Here is a 22681-nt window from a genome sequence, read left to right as displayed (position 1 = left end):
AGAGTGCTGTGGCATCACAGCTCACAGCAACCTTAAACTCTTGGGTTAAGCAATTCTCTTGCCTCGGCCTCCCAAGTAGCTGGGATTACAGGCGCCAGCCATAACTGCCTGGCTATTTTTTCTTATTGCAGTTGTCATTGTTGTTTTAGCTGGCCTGGGCCGGGTTTGAACCTGCCAGCCTCAGTATATGTGGCTGGTGCCCTACCCACTTAGCTAGAGACACCACCAAGATTTCCTTTTTTTTTTTTTTTTTGTAGAGACAGAGTCTCACTGTACCGCCCTCGGTAGAGTGCCGTGGCGTCACACGGCTCACAGCAACCTCTAATTCTTGGGCTTACGCGATTCTCTTGCCTCAGCCTCCCGAGCAGCTGGGACTACAGGCGTCCGCCACAACACCCAGCTATTTTTTGTTGCAGTTTGGCCAGGGCTGGGTTTGAACCCGCCACTCCCTGCGCCCTACTCACTGAGCCACAGGTACCACCCTTCCTTTTGTTTTTTAAGAGACAGAGTCTCACTCTGTCAATCAGGCTGGAGTGCAGTAGTACAATCATAGCTCTCTGAAGCCTTGAACTCCTGGGGTCAAGTAATCCTTCTGCCTCAGCCTCCTGAGTAGCTTGGATTATAGGCACATACCACCATGTGCCACCATAGAGACAGTCTTGCTGTGTTGCCCAGGCTAGTCTCAAACGCCTAGCCTCAAGCAATTCCTTTCACCTCAGCCTCCCAAAGTGTTGGGATTATACACATGAGCCACTGCACATGGTCTCATAGAGATGTAGAAGCTATTTTCCATATAATTATCATTCCAAGAACATACTTCTCTTATTTGGACCAAACAGGAAGGTCCTTTCTTACTAGTTGAAACTCTGCTCTTAACTAATAGTCCAGCCCAGGATCATGTTGATATCTATAAAATAGTGTTATTAAGATAACTCTGTTCGGGCGGCGCCTGTGGCTCAAGGAGTAGGGCGCCGGTCCCATATGCCGGAGGTGGCGGGTTCAAACTCAGCCCTGGCCAAAAAAAAAAAAAAAAAAGAAAAAAAAAAAAGAAATGGCTGATATGGTTAATTTTTTACTCTTTACACTAGTCTTTAAAGCAGTTGCCCAGTTGAAAGACTATCTGTGTTTTCAGTGATTAAGCTGTATTTACAAACTACAAGGTTCTGTGTCTGTCTGCCATCATTGAGGGGTATTGTAGGGAGCCCCAACTTTTATGTTTTGACTCCAGTTACAACTGGCGCTGGATAGAGAATTTCTTTCAGTAGTATAATCTAGAAGAAAAGGCATTTCCACATTCTTCTTTCCTCTGGCTTCTGTAATTTACTGGATTTCCTTTTGAAAACAATTTAAAAACTTTTTTTTTTTTTAATTTTTAGAGATAGGGTCTCACTCTGGTGCTCTGGCTAGAGTGCAGTTGTATGATCATAGATCACTGCAACTTTGAACTCTGGGCTCAAGGAATCCTCCTACCTCAGCCTCCTAAGTAGCTGGGACTATAGACCGTGTGCCACCAGACCCACATAATTAAAAAAAATTTTTCTAGAGATGGGATCTCACTATATTGCCAGGCTGGTATCAAATTCCTAGCTCATTGAGCTGGTGAGCCCTTGAATGATCTGCCTCAGACACCCCACCCCACGCCACACACTCCCCTTATCATCCGGGCACTAGGAACAATCTCATGTTTACTACTGCTGCTGCAATAACCTGAGTCCTGGACACAGGGACCTGGAGTGCTAAAAGCTGGAGAGACCCAATTCTAACCCATTAAAGACAAGGTCACCTGTTTTCCAGATTTCAGATCTGAGCATTTTGCAAATGGCATATGTGTCATTGTTGATATCACAGGGTATGTTTCTGTTTTTCTTCATTTTATTTTGCTGGTTTAGCCTCAAGCCCAAGGCAGAAGACCTATCTGCATTTGAGCCCTCAAAGTAGGTTATTCCCAGGTACTCTGTATGTGGTGATGGTACTGCCCTCTGTGATACTAACCCATGCATGAGCTTGCCTGTCTCTGTCCTTGGACCACACTGAGCTCTGCTGAGGGCAGTTGGTACCTGAGTACTGGCCGAAGCATGCTTTGAGTCTGAGAGTAGGCATTGTCCAGTGGAGCCAGACCCTCCTCCGGGCCCCAGAAGGCTGCCTTGTACTGAAGAGCATGTCGTGGGGCTGTAGAACTGATCATCCTTCCCATTTTGTGTCATTGTTGGTCCAGGGAAGGTCATGGCTTCTTGTCTGGTCAGATGTATCTAAAAGTTCTTTGTGTTGGTGGCGTATTTCTTAGATAAATAACCCTAGCATGGAAATGCGGTAAATCTGGGTGATTTTAAGACTGATGTCTTAAATTCAAAATCAAGACCTTTCATGTGGTAATAACCTCTAAAGACCCATGGTTACACCTGGTAGTTCCCGATCATGGAATAAAGAGGTTGCTCCTGCTGGCTCATTTTCCTTTAGAGCTTCCCCTTTCTGTACATATCCCTTTTCTTTTCAAGTAAAGCACTTAAAAAGCATAGAGTTCTGGTATGTAAGTCAATCAGAGTGGACTGTCTGATCCATCAGTGCCCAGCTGTCTCTGCTTCAGCTTCTTCACAGTCTGGAGTAGAGCTGTGGTCGTAGTGAACTCACATCGAGCAGGGTAGTCACGGGCACCTAGGAGATAAGCGGTCAGTGGTGGTTGAATGAATTAATTGAATGATTGCTGCTTTTCTTCTGTAACTGTCATTATTCTTCTAGCATATCTAGGCGGTACAGAGAATTTATTTTGCCCCATAATAGAATGTCATCCTCCTCTGCTCCTCACCTAATCCATGCTGATGAGCCTAGTTCTGTCTGAAAGTAGTGCAGGATGTGCCTTTTGGAGTCCTCACTACAGTTTTGGCTTCTGGAGTAGAGTAAGTCCATTGGAAGCTTCCTATCAAAAGGAGATCTGGCATAAGATAGATCCTATTTGTGGTCATTATCTGAGCAAGAGAAGTTATTGAAGTCCCAGATTTTATTATAAGATAGATTTGGGGCGGTGCCTGTGGCTCAAAGGAGTAGGGCGCCAGCTCTATATACTGCAGGTGGAGGGTTCAAACCCAGCCCCAGCCAAAAAGTGCAAAAAAAAAAAAAAGAAAAAAGATGGATTTGTACTGTCAGTGGTTCCAAGAATCCATGGCATGAACCCTGATTTGTGTGTGACACTGTTTTTTTTTTTCTTCTTCTTTTTTTTTTTTAGAGACAGAGTCTCACTTTATTGCCCTTGGGAGAATACCATGGCATTATAGTTTACAGCAACCTCCAACTCCTGGGCTTAGGCGATTCCTTTGCCTCAGCCTCCCAAGTAGCTGGGACTACAGAAGCCCGCCACAACGCCCGGCTAGTTTTTGTTGCAGTATGGCTGGGGCTGGATTCGAGCCCACCACCTTCGGTATATGGGGCTGGTGTCCTACCCACTGAGGCACAGGTGCTGCCCAAGTGTGTGACACTTTTATTGGCAGGCTTTTATTTCTTCAGCCTTCTTACTCCACAAGGGCATTTGTACCCTTATACCAAGCAGCATGTGCTCTGAGCAGGACAGTTATGGCCACATGGGCATGGGCAGGCCAGGTAAATCATCTGCTAGAGTAGTGACCCCACAGAACCTGTCCTTTGGTTTACTGAACTTTGCAGTTACCACAGGGGAAAACAGAAAATCCTGCTTAGTTTCAGTTGATGCTGTTAGATATGCCCTACATGTGACTGTGCTGTTCATCCTGAATATGATTTCATCTTTCTTCTTTTTATAATGATGCAGAATATTTAAATTCTTCATGTTCCTGATTTTGACCATCAGTTCTCACTAAGCTGCTGTTGTAGACAAAAGTTTCATTTTTAGTTTAATTCGCACTGCTCCTAGGACATATATGGATGCATTTATTCATTCGTTTATTTTTTGAATTTTTTTCTTTTTTTGAGACAGTCTTTCTCTATTGTCCAGACTATAGTGCAGTGGTATCATCATAGCTCACAGCAACCTCAAACTCCTGGCCTCAAGCGATTCTCCTGCCTTGGTCTCCCAAAGTGCTAGGATTACAGGCATGAGGCACTGTACCTGCCCCATTCTTCTCTTTTCAAAGAAGATTGTCAGCCTCCACAGGCTCTAGTTAATCAAGAATTTTGATTAATCAAAGGTTAATAAAAGCATAGAATTGGCTTTTTTTTTGTTTTTTGTTTGTGAGACAAGGTCTTGCTTTGTTGCCCAGGCTAGAGTGCTGTGGGGGTGTCATAGCTCACTGCAGCCTCCAACTCTTGGGCTCAAGTGATCCTCCTGCCTCAGCCTCCCAAGTAGCTGGGGCTATGAGCACATGCCACCATGCTTGGCTCATTTTTCTACTTTTTGTAGAGACAGGGGTCTCTCCATGTTGCTCAGGACAATCTTTATTTGTTTGTTTTTTGAGACACAGTCTCACTATGCCGTTCTAGGTAGAGTGCTGTTTTATCACAGCTCACAGTAACCTCAATCTCTTGGACTTAAGCAATACTCTTGCCTCAGTCACCTAAGTAGCTGGGACTATAGGCACCTGCCACAATGCCTGGTTATTTTTTTTTTTCGAGACAAAGTCTCACTATGTTGCCCTCAATAATGTGCCATGGCATCACTGCTTACAGCAACCTCAAACACTTGGGCTTAAGCGATTTTCTTGCCTTAGCCTCCCAAGTAGCTGGGACTACAGGGACCCACCACAATGCCCAGCTATTTTTGTTGTTGTTGTTTTTATTGCAGTTGTCATTGTTGGTTACTGGCCCGGGCCAGGTTCGAACCTGCCACCTTTGGTGTTTGTGGCTGGCGCTATAACCACTATGCTACGGGTGCCGAGCCAGCGGCTATTTTTTTGTTGTTGTTGCAGTTATCATTGATGTTTAGCTGGCCTGGGTTGGGTTTGAACCCGCCAGCCTTGGTGTATGTGGCCGGCGCCATAACCACTGTGCTACGGGCCTCTAATCTTAAACTCTTGGCCTCAAGCAGGCCTCCCACCTCAGCCTCCCAGAGTGCTAGGATTACAGCTATGAGCCATCGCTCTCATCCTAGACTTAGCTTTTGAAGCAACAGGGTTCCCGTCACTAGATTAAATAATGGTAGTTTTTGCTGCACATAAAGTTTAATTTTTCTGGACTTTGGTTGACCCTGTGGCTGGTGGCCAGGATCTACCAGCCACCTCCCTAAGCTGGGGTGTCTCTGGGGTCATGGCCACTACAGTCTGGGCTGACATGAAGAGAAGCACAGCTTCAGGCTTGGAAGTGTGGGGACCTATGTGTCAAGGGCAGAACTCTACTAAAATGGGCATGAGAGATACAAAGGCTGGTAGTAAACTGAACAGTTTCTAGTGTCTTAAAAGCCCATTAATCTGGATCTAAACCTGCCTGCATCGATTTTTTGTTTTGTTTTCAATGGTTTTTGATCACAGATTTATTTCTTCAATGAAAGAATAGGTCTCTTACCTACTACAGCCCAGGATTATTCCTCTTCCTCACTTTCAATGTTTCTTCTGCTTCATGGAGAGTTCTCAGGGGCGGATGCGTTTAGCAGTACCCATGAGGACTGTGTAACACTCACGATAATTCAAGAAGTTTACCCCTACGTTCCACCTTCCCTTGCAAATACTGAGAGGCTATGTAGTCTGGTTAACTGAGGTTACTGCTCTCTGCCAGTTCCTTTCTCTAGAATTCTTCTCTCTTAAGGCGTAATATCCTTATCTGTAAAAGGTAAGTAAAAATAGTTCTTATCCCTTCCCAGGATTGTTATGAAGATAAACTGGGGAAATGTACATGAAATACTTAATGCACAGTAAGAACTCAGTAAGGGCTTAAAAATATAAAAGGAAGCAAATCTGCCTATGGCGAGGGACAGAGAAGGCCTCATGGGCCACACTGCTGCATTCGTGCACACAACTGTGGTAAGCGTAGTCATTAGTTGTATCCACAGGTGTGCAGTTCGAGATGAAAACTTTTAAAATGCCAGAATTAACTTCACTGGTTCCTTCTAAATTTTGATTTGGGTTTGCAAGGTTATGTTTTTCTCTGCCTGCTAATCTCAACTCCTTACATTTCCATTTTTCCCAGTCGATCAGTGTGACTGGTTTGGCATTTGTGTCTGAGTCAGAACAGCACTAGCCATCTGACAAGCCCTGTGCTGCTTTCATTCTCAGAGGGAGTGACATGTGATCCCAGCATTTGAGCCTTCTGAGTGAGGGGAGTGGGTCTGGCAGCCAGGCTGGGGTGGGGGACACAGGTGGCTTGGGTCTAAGCTAGATTCTAGCCCTCAAAGCCACAGTGCTGATGACAAGAGATATGGCCTGGTGTGACTTAGCTGTGCCCCCAAGCTTTCGAGGAGAAAATGTGATGCTGGAATATGCATCCACATGTGATGCTGGAATATGGGGTCTTGCTTTTGTCCCCTGTCAAGGGAACAGTTTCAGGCTCCTAATCCTGAGCTGGTCTGAGTGCCAGCAAACAAAGTCATCATGTTTTGTGCCTGTGGTCTCCAAGGGAGCACAAAATTTCAAAGAAAATTGACAGATGAGAAATCATGGCATTGGTAGAGGAGCTTAGAAAGCTTATTTCATTAGTAAATGGTTTGAACCGTCAAGGTCCAGCTGTGGCTTCCACTGGTGGAGGAATAGGAATAGAGGAGCCTTGACATTTATTTGAAGCTCTGGCCTCCTTTCTTGAATCAGGAAGACATAAATGTCCAATGTCATCTTCAATTTGTGCAGACTCCCCTTGGAGATGCGGGGCTGGTGAAGTGAAGTAGAACACTTAAAAAACACCTGGGGAAGTGATAAATCACAGGGAGAGATCGCATGTGTGTGAAAGGCATCTCCCACAATTAAATACAAGCGTCCGCAGACTCCCTAGTGACCTCTACTCTGCATTGCCAGCTGTGGAGATGGCCGCTAAATAGTTTATATTTAATATGTAGTTAATACATCCAACCCTCCTTATGACCCCAGCAAGCCCCAGAGTGGCTCTGCTTGCTTTAGAAAGTGGGCACATTCTGACAGATCGTCCTGCACCCTGACATAAAAGTCAGTACACTGGTTCCCCAGCGCTGGAGCCTTCCTTTTGTTGTTGCTGGGGAAAGACTGAGGTGGAAGGGAAGAGGGTAAGAAAGAGGAATGGGGATTGGGGAGTGTGGTGGGGGGCAATAGGAAGCAGTAACAGCACCAGATGTAGAAGAAATTGCAGTGGCAATCTGAACTCCTCCTCTTAGCCCTCTGGAAGTACATGGAAGGCGCAGGGAGCCCAGGGCTGGTCTTAGGAGTGTTCTTCCTGTGTGTGACACCTTGGGCTCATCCCTGAAGGCTGTTCCTAAAACACACACACACAAATATCAGGTGTCTCATAAGTGTTGAGGGCTTACGGTTTTCTTCTTTGTTTCTGGTAGCTCCAGATAGATCCTAACAGCTTCTTTTCCTAATCCTATTTTTGGACGGGAGACTTTATCCAGTCAAGCAGTTGCTCCTTGGGAGGTGTTGAAGAGCCTACAAACTTGCCTTGCCAGCCTAGGATATTTTACGACCCTTAGGAAATGCCTGAGGACATTATTGGGCCTTATTTGATGCAGTAAAACATCCCATTTGGCCCGTTGGCACTGAAGATATGTTTCAGTGTAGTCTTCTCTGGCACCTGATTTGTTGCTGCAACAGTGGGTGGGAAGAGCCAGGATGCAAACTCATTCTGCAGGCTTGAGGTTCTGTTCTTAGGATCTTTGCTGTGATTTCTCTTTTGATATTGGTGATTTAAAAATGACATCAATCTATCTGGACCTTTTTCCTAAGGCTTTGAGTGCTCAATGTATACTATTAGCCTCCATTTGCCCAGTAAGGTGGATCAGGCTGATTAATCCCTTTGTCAGGTAAAGGAACAGAGTAGCAAAGGGGTCTGTGGGTGTCTGCTCAGGACACGGGCAGACTCACTGACAGGTATATTTCTGTTGCTTTACGTCCCTAAGGGGGTTACTACACAAAAGAGGCCTCTTCCCCGCCCCTCCCCCCCATCTTCCGCCCCACCCTGGGATTTTTCCCTGGTGGATTTCTTTCTAGAACAGTAAAGCAGTTGATACCAAATTGGATTTGTTCTTTGGAATGGACATGGCCTTTCATTCCACTTTTGTGTAGGGATAAGTATGGAGACAGCTCTCTACTTGTGCACATCCCCAGATGGCATTTGGGTGCAAGCTGTCACCAGCAAGACTACAGGAAAGCATCATCTGGCCACTTTGCACCGCAGTCCCCTTCACCAGGCCCTCCCCTTCAGCTTCACTTTGGAAGGAGGGATGTCTGTCACAGCTTGGACCAAAGATTCTGTTGGAATTTGTTGCTCCTGGGTTTGGCTGTCACTTCTTCTCCAGAGCCTGCTTTCTCCCTTTGGATCCTAGTGCTGGAGAATCTGTCTGTCCTTCTGTACCTACAGCCTTCCCTGCTCCTTTATTTTCAACATGTGGTAGCGGAGAGGAAGTATAACATGATTTTAGGGCTTGCATTTCAATTCCACTGCATTTTTATGGACAAGCAGATACTGAGTGCCTGGAGTTATTAGGTTAGTATCTAAAATGGGTTCAATGCTGTGGATCTTTTTGTTTAAAATGAATTAGACAGCCCCATCCCGCCTGCCTCTCTCTCCCTCGGGAGGAGTAGATTGAGGCAAGGCCCCCAGAGACTAGTTGAAGGAATCCTGGTGCTCTGATTAGTTTTGTTCTCCAGCTTAATTGTAGGGCTTCCTTTCTCTCACCATGGATAGCCGTAGTGGCTCCCAGTTTTGTCCTCTTACCCCCTGTGCTTTAGGAACAAGATTATCACAATGTGGCCATGTGAATCAATTTTCTCTCTGTGCTGATGAAAGTGTAATTCATTCTTAATCAAGCAGCCTTGCTGCTGCAGGCTCTGTGCCGCAATACATTTAGTTCCCCTCCCATCACTTTATGAAACGATCCCCCAAAAGGACTTTTAGAGGAGAGCTGAAAGGAGAGTGGCCGAGCACCTCTTACTGTGGTTTTCCAGCAGGGTGCACTCCCAAGCCCCTCTGGAGGCGGCTTTGTGGCTGGCAGCCTTCTGCTGCGGGGTAGGGGCAAGGGAGCACTTCTCATGGGGGCCTTCCAGCCTCGCTGTCTCAGACCCGGCCAGCCATTTCTCATGAGCATCTGGATGAGCTGCCTGAGATCCTCCCCAGCAGTGAGCAGGAGCTAGTTGAGTCTGCATACTGTGTGCATGGGTTTGGGAGACCATCTGGGGACCAGGTCCTTTCCTAGGGTTGAAAGGAGCCAGCCATCTCTGTTTAAGGAGACAGATGTGTCTCCTGAATTTGAACTTGTTTAGATTGGGTGGATATGTCCGTTTTTATCACGCCATGCACAGTTTGGGGAGTGTAAAGAGACCTAGTTCTGCCAAGTAGCTCCCTTTCCTACCCTTTAACAGCCTGGTGGCTGTCACCAGCAACTGGCAGTGAGAGGAGAAGTGGGCAGAAGGGGACTCTGCCAGGTTGTGTCCCTGCGCTGGTCAGGAAGCAGGAGCAAGCCCCAGCAAGTGGATCAGAGGCCCTGTAAGATAAAAACAAAGCCTTATAGATCTGCCACAAAGAAAAAAAAGGAAGTTTCATCTCCTCAGAATGGAATTGGATTAGTGACAGACTTGAACAGCCGGTTCAGTCAAGAGAGAACTTAATTCCTCCTGTATTATTCACACGGCTGATTCTAATCAGATGTGAAGAGACAGCTGGAAGAGAGCAGCGGGTCAGCCCTGTGCCTGGTACGGAAGCTTCGTGTTCTTTTAGTCATCTTTAGGGAACTGGAGAGAGTGCTCTGGGCTGGAGACTCCTAGCAGAGCCCTCAAAGTTTACAGCCTGCCAAAAGGAGCTGGGCCTGGCTGCCACTATCCCATGATTGGTCCTTGTCTGGATTCACTGGGAGTTTTCTTTTTTTGAGACAGAGTCCCACTATGTCACCCTCAGTAGAGCGCTGTGGCATCACAACTCACAGCAACCTCCAACTCCTGGGCTTAGGTGATTCTCTTGCCTCAGCCTCCCAATTAGCTGGGACTACAGGCGCCCGCCACAACGTCTGGCTATTTTTTTGTTGCAGTTTGGCCGGGGCCGGGTTCAAACCCACCACCCTCGGTATATGGGGCCAGCTCCCTACCCATTGAGCCACAGGCACCACCCAACACCCAGTATTTTTTTGTTGTAGTTGTAATTGTTGTTTGGCAGGCCCCAGCTGGGTTCGAACCGCCAGTCCCAGTGTACGTGGCTGGCACCCTAGCCACTGAGGTACAGGCGCCGAGCCTCACTAGGAGTTTTGAAGGACCGTGTGTGGCAGACATAGTCACCCACATTCAACGGAGCTCTGCCCCCTTATCCTCAGAAGGATTCAAAAGAGGTGGATGAGAATTGGTAGCCATTGTCTTCGAGGCCTTGGTTATATATTCACATCCTGAGGCTTTTCTGTTTCACCACCTACTGAAATCCAGAGACTTCCTCTTCCTGCATAACCCTGGACATGCACCCTGGCAGTGAGCATTCAAGGAATTCCCTCCCTCCTGGAGATTCTGTTCCCCAGTCATGTACCTTGGGTGGGGAGGCCGTTCTTGGGTTGCCATAGGGGACACAGACCTTTCCGTTTGGAGTTTGGGGTAGGAGGACTCATGAGATTGGCTGCTGTTCTCAACTCAGAGTGCAACATAGGACAAGGTGAAGGCTTTGGTCAGATTATCTCCAGGGCACCTCTGGCTCTGGCAAGTGGAGGTGTTGCTGGGCTGTGGGAACCAGGCCAGTTGCTGAGTAGGAAGAGGGACCAAAGACTGACATGGGCTCATATACCATAGGGTGTGAAAGAGCCTCAGGGAAACCAGGAAACTTGTAGGCTGATTTTCATGAGTTTAAAAAGAAGACCTGCAGGGGTGGTATATTTTATGAAGGGCTAGTTATGTGCGGTTTCCTCAGAGCCTTTGCCTTATGTTTTACGAATACCTCCTACCTGTTGCTATACTGTAAATGTGACTGTCAGTGAGCTTTTGAGCTCTCTAGACTAGGCCCTACCTGTTCTAGCAGCAGCAGGTGGTGAAGGATCCCACCTTTATCCCACGGTGAAGCAGTGGCCAGGCCGGGGGTGCAGGTGGCAGAGCTCTTTGCAGTGCCTGAGTGGGGCTTCCTGAACTGATCTGTAGCCCAAGAGCAAAGAGCAACTCTGAGCTCCTACCTGAAGGAAGGAACCCCAAGTCTCTCCTCACGGACCCTCCTCTCACTGTCTGCCTTCCCTCCCTACTTTCTGGAGTGAGCTGGTGCCCTCCTGCTAGGAGGAGGGGATTTTGGTGACCCCTGGTGGCCACTGGGAGGGTTCCAACAGCAGGAAGTGGTCTAGAAGATTGTTCTAACTACAGGGCTCCTGTGGGATTGGAACCACCAGAAATTGTACAGAGGGGGTAGAAGGTGAACGTGGCAGCAGCCCACGCTCACCAATGCTGCATGTCTTGACCGCCTCTGTCCAGTGGGTCTGCATTTTTCTCCAACCACTTCAGCACCTTCTGGAAGACTGGCACCCCCTCCTCTTGCCATGGCCACATGTCTGTGGTGCTTGCCTACTTCTGCGTGGTCAGCCCGTCTGATTTTCTTCTGTACCTTTCCATGGGGCTGGTCTGAAACTCTGGTTACTGCAAGGTAAGAAGCTGCCTCAATCCTGCAGAGAGGCTGGGTTGGTGTTGGGAAAGCATCCCATCTACACGAGGAGCACTTCACATCCTAACAAGCACGTGCTCGAGTAACTGGAATCTGGTGCTGCTGGCGCTGCCAAAACCCTCCCCTGGCACTGTGAAGGGACAGCCAGCACACTCTGCAGTAGAGGATCCAGGAATTCTTGGAGGCAACATTGTGCACATGGGCAGGAGGCTCTCAGAGCCCCCCACAGTCTGGGCTTCTTGCCTGGAGAAGTGGCTAGGCCTCACGGGGGCATTGTGTGTCCGGCCTTGGAAGCTGCGGAGGCCAGTGCCATGTGTGACCCTGCCATCACCCACACCCCTTCCTAATGAGCACTCTGCTCTGCTCCTCCTGGGAAGAGAGGAGCCCGAGCTGGGGGAGGGGAGAAACACGACACTGCTGTTAGTAATAACAGCAGCTGAGTCTCCACTATGCACCAGGAGCAGTGCTGAGCACTTCACACACGTTCCTCAGTTGCTCTGCGTATCACTCTGTGAGGAAGCAGCTGCCATTTCCTCTACTTCACAGTGGGGAACTGAGGCCAGAGAGAGTAAGTGACTTGCCTAGGGCCACAGAGCTGGTTGGTGGCCCTGGACGTGCTTTCAGTAAGTCTGTCAATGGTACCTGTGTCTAACTCAAACTGGCTCTGGTGAGGGTCCTGTCCTTTGCAGTTCCCATGTCCCCTGAGGAGCTGGCCTGAGGTCTTCTCAGAAGTGTGAAAGAAACTTGAGCAAAGACATTGTGCTTCACGCCCTAAGATTTAAACTCTCTCCCAAAAGGATTTTTTTTTTTTTTGGAGACAGAGTCTCACTATGTCCCCTTAGGAGAGTGCCATGGCGTCCCAGCTCACAGCAACCTCAAACTCTAAGGATTTTTTTTTTGGAGACAGAGTCTCACTATGTCGCCCTTAGGAGAGTGCCATGGCATCCCAGCTCACAGCAACCTCAAACTCTTGGGCTTAAGCGATTGTCTTGCCTCAGCCTCCCAAATAGCTGGGACTACAGGCACCTGCCAAAATGCCTGGCTATTTTTTGGTTGTAGTTGTCATTGTTGTTTGGAAGGACCAGGCTGGGTTTGAACCTGCCAGCTCCGGTGTATGTGGCTGTGCCCCAGCCGCTGAGCTACAGGCCCTGAGCCCCAAGAGGATTTTTGTACCAGTAGTTGTCTGGCAACTGAACCTCTTTCTTCTTTCTTCCCTAGTTACTGTCCTGGTTCCCCTTATCTCAGGGCAAGAAACTCCTGGCCCTTCGCCTCTGCTTGCATTTAGGAACAAACACATCCAAATGCAACTCCCTTTACAGGGAATTTCATTTCAATAAAGGAAAACTCTTTCATTCTCCTCAGAACTGGACTTTCCAAAGGGCTTCTGGAATTGGTTCCACCAAAGAAAACAGCTCACATGCCTCCCTGCTTTCAGCTTGTTAGTTGGGAACTTCAAGGCCAAAAGATTTGGCAGGATATAAAGAGTCACTCTCAAGCTGTCTGGTTTCGAGCATACTAATGCTGCCTGTCTTCATGGTGAAGTGGTGGGTTTGGGATCTCACTTCCCTGCCCTTTGTGGAGCTGCTGATAGTACTGAGGACTTCTCACATTTAGAGACTGCCAGGGGTCTCCATCTAGTCCCCCTGTGGTTACCACCAGAGGAGAGGGCTCAGAGAGGTCAAGAGTGACCACTGGTGGTGGAGGAGAGGAAGTGTTTTGGGGCTTATGAAGATGGGTAGCACAGACTCCCTGCCTCCCCCTTAGCTGTCCTTTGGGAAGTCCCAGAGCTGGATATGGGACACACAGTCTCACCCAAGGAGTTGATTTTAGGAGTGGAGCAGGGAGCCGGGCAATGAGAGAGCACCTGTGCCAGAAGCATCTCTTCTGGGAGATGCTGGGAAGTGGCCTATGGGATCAGCGGCTTAGGAAGTAACCTCCACCAAGACCTCTGCCTGGTTCTCCACCTTCCCTTCCGAATCTTCCCTTCCCTGTCCTTCTCAGGGAGTGTCCTTTCTGGGAGGGCTTTACAGTTGCTGGACAGAGCAGGGCTCATGCTCATCCCTCCTCCCTGTCTGCACCAAGCCCTGCTCACAAAGCCTATTGCCTCCCTGCCTGTGGAGAGAAACCCTTTCTCATCTGACACAGGACTGTCTTGCCCCAGCTGCGACCCCAGGTGTGAGGACTGAGATGTTTGCCCTGCCAGCGTTGGTGTCCCCATAGACAGCATACCACTGGGGCAGCTCAAAAACTTGTAGATGGGAATGTGAGAACCTATGAAAACATCCAGGGATCTCCTTTCCTCTGTGAAAAGGTGACAGTGATGCCATGTTGCTGCTGACATGCTTCTGTCCACCAGCCTTCCTTCCTCGCATGTCCTCATTTGTTACCTCCTTATTTGAATTCTTATTTGAATTTGAATTTATTTGGGATTGACCACCAACTTTTTTTTTTTTTTTTTTTTGAGACAGTCTCAAGCTGTCACCCTGGGTGGAGGAGCCATCACAGCTCACAGCAACCTCAAACTCTTGGGCTCAAGCAATTCTCTTGCCTCAGCCAGCTGGGACTATAGGCTCTCACCATAACACCCGGCTATTTTTTTGTTGCAGTTGTCATTGTTGTTTTAGCTGGCCCAGGCTGGGTTTGAACCCGCCAGCCTCAGTGTATGTGGCCAGCACCCTACCCACAGAGCTACGGGCGCCGCCTACCCACCAACTTCTTGAACATGTATTTGAACAGTCTTTCATTCCTAACCTATGGGACCCATGTGACAGAGCAGAAATCTAGTCCCCTCTCAGTTTCTTCTCTGCTCTCTTTCTTACAGCTTACCTTGCAGAGTGCCAAGTCCCGAGTGGCCTTCTTTGAAGAGCTCTAGCAGGTGACTCAGCCACCCCAAGATCTGCCACCTCTGCTGCTCCCAGCACCAGCGGGATGGGCCAGACACCGCGGGAACCATCTGTTGGGGGCTGGCTGGGGGCTTGCCTGGGAGCTCTGGAACTTTCCCTGGCTGAGTGGAGAGCCCAACCTCTTTTATGTGCAGTTGCCTTCAACTATGACCCTGCAGAGCTTTCTGCCATGGTGTTCTACTTCTCCTGACCTGAGTCTCTATTTGTCTTTCTTTGTCCAATGTGGGCTCCCATACATCCTTGGTCCAAGGCGCCTAGCGTGTGTTTCCAGTCCAGTGCTAGCCTCACAATCCAGTCTGGGAAGTGTGTAGGGGTGAAGTGCAGAGGCTCTGGAGGCCCGGAGGCTGGTGCCACTACACTTACCTCACCCAGGGTTCCAGAACATTCATCCCTCCAAGGTGAGGACTTGGCATGCAGTGAAGAAGCACAGCCCAGCTGAGCCCAGGCTCAGAGCGGCCCGCCTGCAGCACCATGTCAGGGAGCTCACCCACAGCTTGAGACGAGCAAAGTGCTGGGTCCCTGCCAGGCATCCGAGGCGGTGCTCTGGCTGCCAGCTGGTGAGGATTAGGCAGGGCACCTGTGCCTGGGGAAGGATTTTTTTTTTAGGCAGAAGCTGAGATGGAGGCCGGTTGCCAGCCGAGGGGCTGGGCAACAAGTGGAGCCATATAGGGAGCTGACAGTCCACTGTCAGCCATATAGGGACAGTACAGTCCACTCACTGTCCTCCCCTGGCCACCCTAAACCAGGCTCTGAGAGGCAGCTGGGGGCCACAGCCATGGGTGTCTTTCCCATCTTCCCGCAGACTTAGCTTCTGCTTGTAGGGGGCTGGGCACTCCTGGCCATGACCAGGGAGCTACCTAGGCTCTAAGGCCCCATGAGGTACTTTTCTGTGCCCCAGCCCGTGTCACTGAGCTCCATCACCATGTGCCAGCAAGTCCTTCCCAGCCCACTATTGCTGTGGCCCTCACCCTCTAGGGGCTCTTTATTTTATATTCCCTTGGAGGTTCAGTGGGGTCCCTTTGTGCCACTCCCAGCACAAGTCTGATGCATTGTGCACTCAGTTGGTGCCCACACAGGCTGGCACACAGCTCCCTCCATGCCAGGCAGCAGCAGGTCACAGAGCCACCCCCGGGGCTCACTCACTCCTGGGTCTGGGAACACTTTCTTGCCCTTTCCTTTCCTCATGATTGGTGTTGCTGTTCTGAACACCTGGAGCCCTTCAGCTCCTTCTAGTTGGCCATTCTGCAGTGCAGGTGCTGCGTCTGAAATTAGTGAGAAGATGCTAACCCAGGACACATAGGTCCTGAAGGCCCTGAGGGCATTCTATCTGGTTTTGGAAAACTGAGAAGTTAACAGAAATCCTGCTTTTTTCCCCTCTATAAGGCCAACCTAACCGTGTCCTGGTCTGGCCTCTGCCTTCTTAGGCCACCTTGTCCCAAGGAAGCCAGCCCTGTGTATCACCCCAGCCCCTGAGGGCATGCAGGCTGGGACTCCACATCTGGAACCTGGCTGTGGCTAGAAGAGTGTCCCTGTGTCTTCCTCACAGGGGCGAGTCCTCAGGAGCTAAAACTTCAGGCGTTTGCACACTAAGGTCTGACTCTTGTGTTGTGCCTCAGGCTTAAAGCCCATTTCTGAATTTCTACCACCAGTTACTTTCCTCCCATTCTGTAAATTTATTCTTTAACTATGGCTGCAGGCTTACAAGCATGATGGTGGTTTATAAAAATGATGTTGAGCTTTGTTTTCTTATTCTTTAACTGCGTGTGTACTTCTGAAGTGCAGAAATGCCAAGCCATGTGGCCTTGAGGGAGCTGGCTGGCGCCTGAGCTGTGGCAGGAGCACCTAGGCCTTGGGGAGTCGGCTGGGAGTGACTGGGTGGTAGCAAGACCTCAGCAGCCAGCAGCATTCCATTCCCCTTGAAGCAAGAGTTAGCAGCACCTCCCCGCAGAAGGGTAAGAGGAGCGTGGCCTCAGAAATGTCTTGAGCCCCAATAGCAGGAGAAAGAATGAAAAATTTGCTTGATTTTCAGAGACTTGTGCCTGCTGCTGAGGTGACTATGTCGTTTTTAAAATGAACATTTTTTTAGAGCCTAGGAAGTCTCTGAAGTCCATTGAGAATAGCGCCTTGGCCACAATCTTTCAATACGATGCTTCTCAGAAAGGCACTGTCCAGCTTGGGACACTCCATGGGGCTGCGCTGGTAGCCCGTAGCTGTTTGGCACGAACCACCTGGTTCTTCCTGACTGAGGCTCCGTCCTAGCCCCAGCAGGACTGACCCATGGTATTGGCCCAATTATTCATGTACCCACCAGGCCCTGCTAGACAATACCACATGGCATTACATAACACTTCTTGAGTGACTGTCTTGTAATCTCTGGGACAGGTTTCTCTCGCTTTTCTTTTTCAAAAGTCCAGAGGCTGACAACCAGCAAGGGTGACTAAGTGCTTCTCGCTGACAGGCTGGGGCTTTGCCGCCCCTGGAGGGAGCAGCCTTGGTGGGAAACAGCCTTTCCTAGTTGCCCTGGGGCCAAGCCCGCCCTCCTGGGCTTTCAGGGAAGCTCCATCCATTTTCAAAGTTGTCAAGATGTCAAATGGCACTTCTTCCTGTGGGGCCTGAGTCTCACCTCCTGTCAGGGCCAGACCATGGAAGGCTATTTTCTATTATGGGGGACTGTTGTAATTTAAATGATTTTTTTTTTTTTTTTTTTTGAGAGTCTCATTATGTTGCCCTTGAGTGGCGTCACAGCTCACAGCAACCTCAAACTCTTGGGCTCAAGTGATTCTCTTGCCTCAGCCTCCCCAGTAGCTGGGACTACAGGCACCTGCCACAATGCCCGGCTATTTTTTGGTTGCAGTTGTCATTGTTGTTTAGCAGGCCCGGGCTGGGCTCAAACCCGCCATCCTCGGTGTTTATGGCTGGCACCCTACTCACTGAGCTACGGGCACCGAGCCTAAATGATTGTTTTAATAAAAATTCTAAAGCTGGGAAATGTTTGTCTTGAGTTTCTTCAGTTTGTCGCTCAGAACACCAAGATGGCAGGATGAGCTGGTGTGGGGCCAGCTCTTTTCATTCTGTGAGGAAACAGAATGCCTGCCATCCCTGATTGTTCACAACTTCAACTCCAGCCTCTTGTATTGGTGGCAACAGGGTGGTCTCTTTCAGTGCTGCCAACACCCCTAAAAATACCTTTGCCAGAGAATTCCCTCCCTCTTCTATGGGGCTTGAGGGGGCACTGGGGCCGGGGGTGAGGTCCCTGCAGGGCTCCCAGTGCTTCCATTTCGTCTCTGCACCTGGGAAACTACGGGCGCTGGCCTAGAATTTCCCTCCAGGCACATCTGTTCCTGAGGTTCCCCACTCTAGGCTGAGGTGGGGATGACATGCAGGGCCCCAGGGGCCAGTCACTGTGGGCAGAGCCACAGAGGCACAAGTACTGTCACAGGCTTACACAACATTTGTTCTTGAAGTTGGAAATTATCCCTGTAAGGCTTTTTTTTTTTTTTTTTGAGACAGTCTCACTATGTCACCCTTGGTAGAGTACTGTGGTGTCCCAGCTCACAGCAACCTCCAACTCTTGGGCTTAAGCAATTCTCTTGCCTCAGCCTCCCAAGTAGCTGGGACTGCAGGCGCCCGCCACAACTCCGGGTTATTTTTTTGTTGTAGTTGTCATTGTTTGGCAGGCCCAGTCCGGATTCAAACCTTGAGCTACAGATGCCACCGAGAACTGATTCTTGTATTGACATCTTGATCAAAGGCAATGCACTTAGGAAATTTCTTTTAAAGTAAATAACATACTCATGACAGGTATGCTGGCTCACACCTGTGATCGGGCACTTTTTTTTTTTTTAAGAGACAGAGTCTCACTTTATCACTCTCGGTAGAGTGCCATGGCGTCACAGTGCGCAGCAACCTCCAACTCCTGAGTAACTGGGACTACAGGCGCCTGCCACAATGCCCGGCTGTTTTTTGGTTGCAGCCGTCAGTGTTGTTTGGCTGGCCCAGGCTGGATTCGAACCGGCCAGCTCAGGTGTATGTGGCTGGTGCCCTAGCCACTGAGCTACAGGCGCTGAGCCAACGCCTGGCTTTTTTTTGTTGTTGTTGCAGTTGTCATTGCTATCCAGCTGGCCAGGGCCAGGTTCAAACCCACTGGCCTAGGTGTATGTGGCTGGCGCCCCACCTACTGAGTTATGGTGCTACCCAGGGTTTATGTTTTTTGTGTTTTGTTTGTATTGTTTTAAGCAAAGTCTATTATTATGACCAAAACTATTTAATACTGTAGGATAACTTTATCCCAAATCACTGCAGCCTAAAATCAGAGATTCAGATGGTACAATGTGTTTATCAGAACTTCTAAGAGACCTGCCTGCTGCACTTGGCAGAATACACCTCAGGTGTCTGCTATACAAGCCAATAAAGCTAATAGCCCTCAAAAGTTTCCCAAACTGTATATGTTTGAGTTAAACATAACTAGTGTTTTTTATATATATTTTTTTCTTTTTTTTTGAGACAGTCTCAGTATGTCACCTCTGTAGAGTGCTGTAAGGTCATAGCTCACAGCAGCCTCCAACTCTTGGGCTTAAGCCATGCTCTTGCCTCAACCTCCCAAGTAGCTGGGACTACAGGCACCCACCACAGCGCCTGGCTATTTTTTGTTACAGTTATCTTGTTTAGCTGGCCCGGGCTTGAACCCACCAGCTTCAGTGCATGTGGCTGGTGCTGTAACCACTGTGCTACGGGCACCAATCCTGTATTATATATTTTGGAAAGATACTTAAAGTTGATAGAAGAATTATGAAAACTTTCACATGTTTATTAACTTTAAATATATAGACTTAGTAACCATATTTTGATTAAATGAAATGAAACTTCTTCCTTTCTCAAATGTAGATTGTTATTTTTAGTAACTGTAAGTAGTTTGATTTCCTATGTAGTCTAAGCCAAAGAAAGCACTTTGAAAACACTGGTCATTTTAAGTTGTCCAGACAATATTTTTACCTAACGTTTTTGTAAAAGACTACCTCAGACCCCAGAAGACAGTAACATGTTCACTCTGAGATGCCGTTAAGTAGGGTTAGAATTGTTAAAATCACCTGGCATTTTGATATCAAGGAGATTGGCTGAGTTCTTTGCTGGGTTTCGTGGGTTGTGGTTTTCTTTTTTATTATTATTCATTTTGTGGTGACCCTGCTGTAAATGCCAAGCTGCTGGCTGAACTCAGTGCTTAATTCTGGCATTTGCAGCTGGTCCCACCGGATCCCTGAGTGGATCATTGTGGCCTCGCTGTCAGCAGCACTTCAGCCTTTGCCTTTGGTCCTCCCTGAGCAGGAGTGCCTGGCAGCTGTTCCCCAGGGCCCCCTAACCCAGCAGCCTTCATGTGGAGGAGAGGATAGGGAGCCACCCACGTGTAATGAACAGTTGGCAGCAGAACTCTGGAGGGGGGTGGGAGGAGGTATTGGTGGGAAGATTGCTGCAACTGTGTCTCATCCAATTTCTTGCCCATCTGGGGAAAAGAAAGTCAAGCCATTCCCAGGTTCTCAGTCTCCCTCTCAGACAGCCCAGGCAGCCTCATCTCTAGCTGGGAGAGGCCAGGCAAGAGCTCCGCTCCCTCTGCTCCCGGGTGGCGCGGGGCTCCCTGGCAGCCTGTCATCACTGCATTACAGCAGGTCCTGCAGCCAGCTGCAGTCCCAACTCTGGTGGGGAGACTGCAGCTCACTTCCAGGGAGAGAGCTCCAGACCTCTGGTGACAGGGGCAGAATGAGAGTGTGGGGGAAAACTAGAGGCCATTTATCAGCATGGCAAGAACTCAAGCTGACTCAGAGAGGAACTCCCATTGTGTTCACTCCTGGTTTGAAACCCATTCCTCACTGGGCTGGTGGCCCCAAAATAGTACCTGGCATGTTGCCTCTGGGCTGAAATCAAGACATCTGAAGAGCCTCCAAAGTGGGAACAGCAGGAGCCACTTCCTCCTCTACTAAGCTGCACTTGTCCTGGGCGAGGACCCCGGACCTCCTGTGGGATAGTAACATGGGGCGGCACCTGTGGCTCAAAGGAGTAGGGCGCCGGCCCCATATACCAGAGGTGGCAGGTTTAAACCCAGCCCTGGCCAAAAACTGAAAAAAAAAGAAAGCAACAATATCAAAAATAAATAAATGGGACTTAATTATAAAAAAAAAGAGAGAGAGAGATAGTAACATGAAGAATGGGAGACAAATGTACTCAGGTTTCTAAGAAAAGGGGTGTGGGCTTGTAGCAGTCCTGCCGTTATTTCCAAGTCATAGAGGCAGCAAGCACTGAGAAACAGGAAATCTCTTCTTTATCACCAACCACAGGGTGAGCCCAGGAAACAGCAAAGCCTCACTGACCTGGAACTCAGACAAACCTGGGTTCCAAGCCCTGCTCAGCCACTGACCAGCCATGCTTTTGGGCTCAGCAGTTGCTTCATCTGTAAAATGGGAAATTTATAGGGTTTTGTGTGGGGATGACTCTTTGTCTAAATACTTCCTTTGGGGACAGCGGGCAGGAAGAAGCAGAGAAAAGAACCATGGTGACCTAGAGTATGTTAGCACTCAGAAGGACCAGTCCCACCACAGCCCGCAATGGGCTCCCATCACCTCCACCTGCGCCCTGAGCTTAATAACCCTGCAGCTGGCCTGTTTGTCTGCACTATTTGCCCAGTGCCAGCTGCAAAGCCCAGGAGATGATAGATAACCCTGGACTGGAGCTGCCTGAGAAGGATGTTCTGGTTTTGTCACATTAATCCCTTGGCTCCAGTCAATAATTTACTGGAGGCTCAGGGTGGGAGAGAACCAGGTGGGCCACACTCCCCAGCTCTGCACACAGCTCTTCCTTGAGCCTGTGGGTCCCTGGCCTGTAAAACCCAACTGCAGGCACCAGGATGGCACAACAGTGGCCTAATTTTTTCTTATCAGGCATAAAGAAGTCCCCATGGAGCTTTGCCCATTTCCAATATAATGTAATTCCCCAGCCTGCCTCCTTAGGGAGGAAGGGGCAGCCTTTGATCTGAAAGAATTAAAGTCAGTAAACAAAGCCAAAGAGGCTGCTGAGGTGTCTTGGGTTGGCACATGCTGAGCCGTTTACCCTGGAAGAGAGGAGTTAAATTCTGACACATGGAAAGGACCAATAGGGACAGCCCAGCCTCCCACCTGGCCTCTCTGATCTCCCTTAAATCCGGTGATGCCTCTCCTGGACCCCTGGCACACACCTGCCACAGCCCGGCTATGCATGGTGTTTCTCCTCCCTTCTCCACAGGGGCCCGGTTTGAGGCCTGGGTATTTTCCCTGGGGAAAATGAATGGTAAGAAATTTGAGTGGTCTGGGGTGAGCAGCTCAGCCCAAAGCCCGGAGCTGGGGAAGGGTCCACTCTGGGAGGAAGAGGACTACGGCTGGTAGGCCAGAAGGACTATCTGTCCCAGCAGGGGGCAGCCCAGGTGTTCAGCCTGAGCTCCAGGTGAACTGGCCATGGCTTCTAGTTCCACCAGCTCTGTGCCTCCAGCTGAGTGGCCTTGAATAAGTTCCTTCCTCTCTGTGCTTTCATGCCTTGGCTGGAGAAGGTCAGGAGCCACTTCCTCCTCTACTAAGCTGCACTTGTCCTGGGCGAGGACTCTGAGGCCCCCAGGCTCTGTGAAAACAGCTTCACTTTCTAGGAAGCCAAAAGCAAGTGACTGCCTTAGGATCCCACGGCGGTGGCCATGGCCAGGATCTGGGCTGGAGCCAGGCGCCTTGCAGAGACAGCCAACCTGTTAGGGATCCCCCTTTGGCTCTCCTTTCTCCTCTAGGCTACTCTGGCACAAATTCAGGAGGGGCTGTTGTGCTGCCAGCCCCAAGTTGATGTGAAGGGCAATAGCTGCCCAGCAGCTCTGGGCTTCGGATACTCCTGTCAGCTCAGGTAGAGGCTGGGGGTGGCATGGGCCGCAGCATTGGCCAGGCCTGCTGTGACAGTGGCCACGCTCTGAAACCCAAGGGGAGGTTTCCTTGCCCATGCCTGCATCCTTCCCCCAGCCCTGCCCCCCAGGCTTCCGCTTGCTGGCTTGCTGAGTTGGAGGCTGAATCTATTAAGTCCTTCATATTAACCAG

At 49.4% G+C, this 22681-nt stretch overlaps 1 protein-coding gene across 4 annotated transcripts in view; it reads left to right on the top strand.

The window, feature by feature from the left end:
* NF2 (NF2, moesin-ezrin-radixin like (MERLIN) tumor suppressor) overlaps positions 1–22681 on the top strand; it is a 142856-nt gene that overhangs the window by 103398 nt on the left and 16777 nt on the right. The window contains exons 16-17 of one of the 4 annotated variants that reach the window (XM_053587472.1): positions 1890–1934; positions 14510–14807. The exons of 1 other annotated variant lie outside the window; for it this stretch is intronic. In XM_053587472.1, the coding sequence (XP_053443447.1) occupies positions 1890–1925 (36 nt within the window). In that variant the 3' untranslated portion in view covers positions 1926–1934; positions 14510–14807. Of the gene's footprint in view, positions 1–1889; positions 2795–14509; positions 14808–22681 lie in introns of those variants that run through there. 2 more of the 4 variants (XM_053587471.1, XM_053587473.1) reach the window with 2 other exon arrangements.

This window comes from Nycticebus coucang, chromosome 4 (genome assembly GCF_027406575.1).
Source record: "Nycticebus coucang isolate mNycCou1 chromosome 4, mNycCou1.pri, whole genome shotgun sequence".
NCBI classification, from domain to species: Eukaryota; Metazoa; Chordata; class Mammalia; order Primates; family Lorisidae; genus Nycticebus; species Nycticebus coucang.
This window is presented reverse-complemented; position numbering and strand designations above follow the sequence as displayed.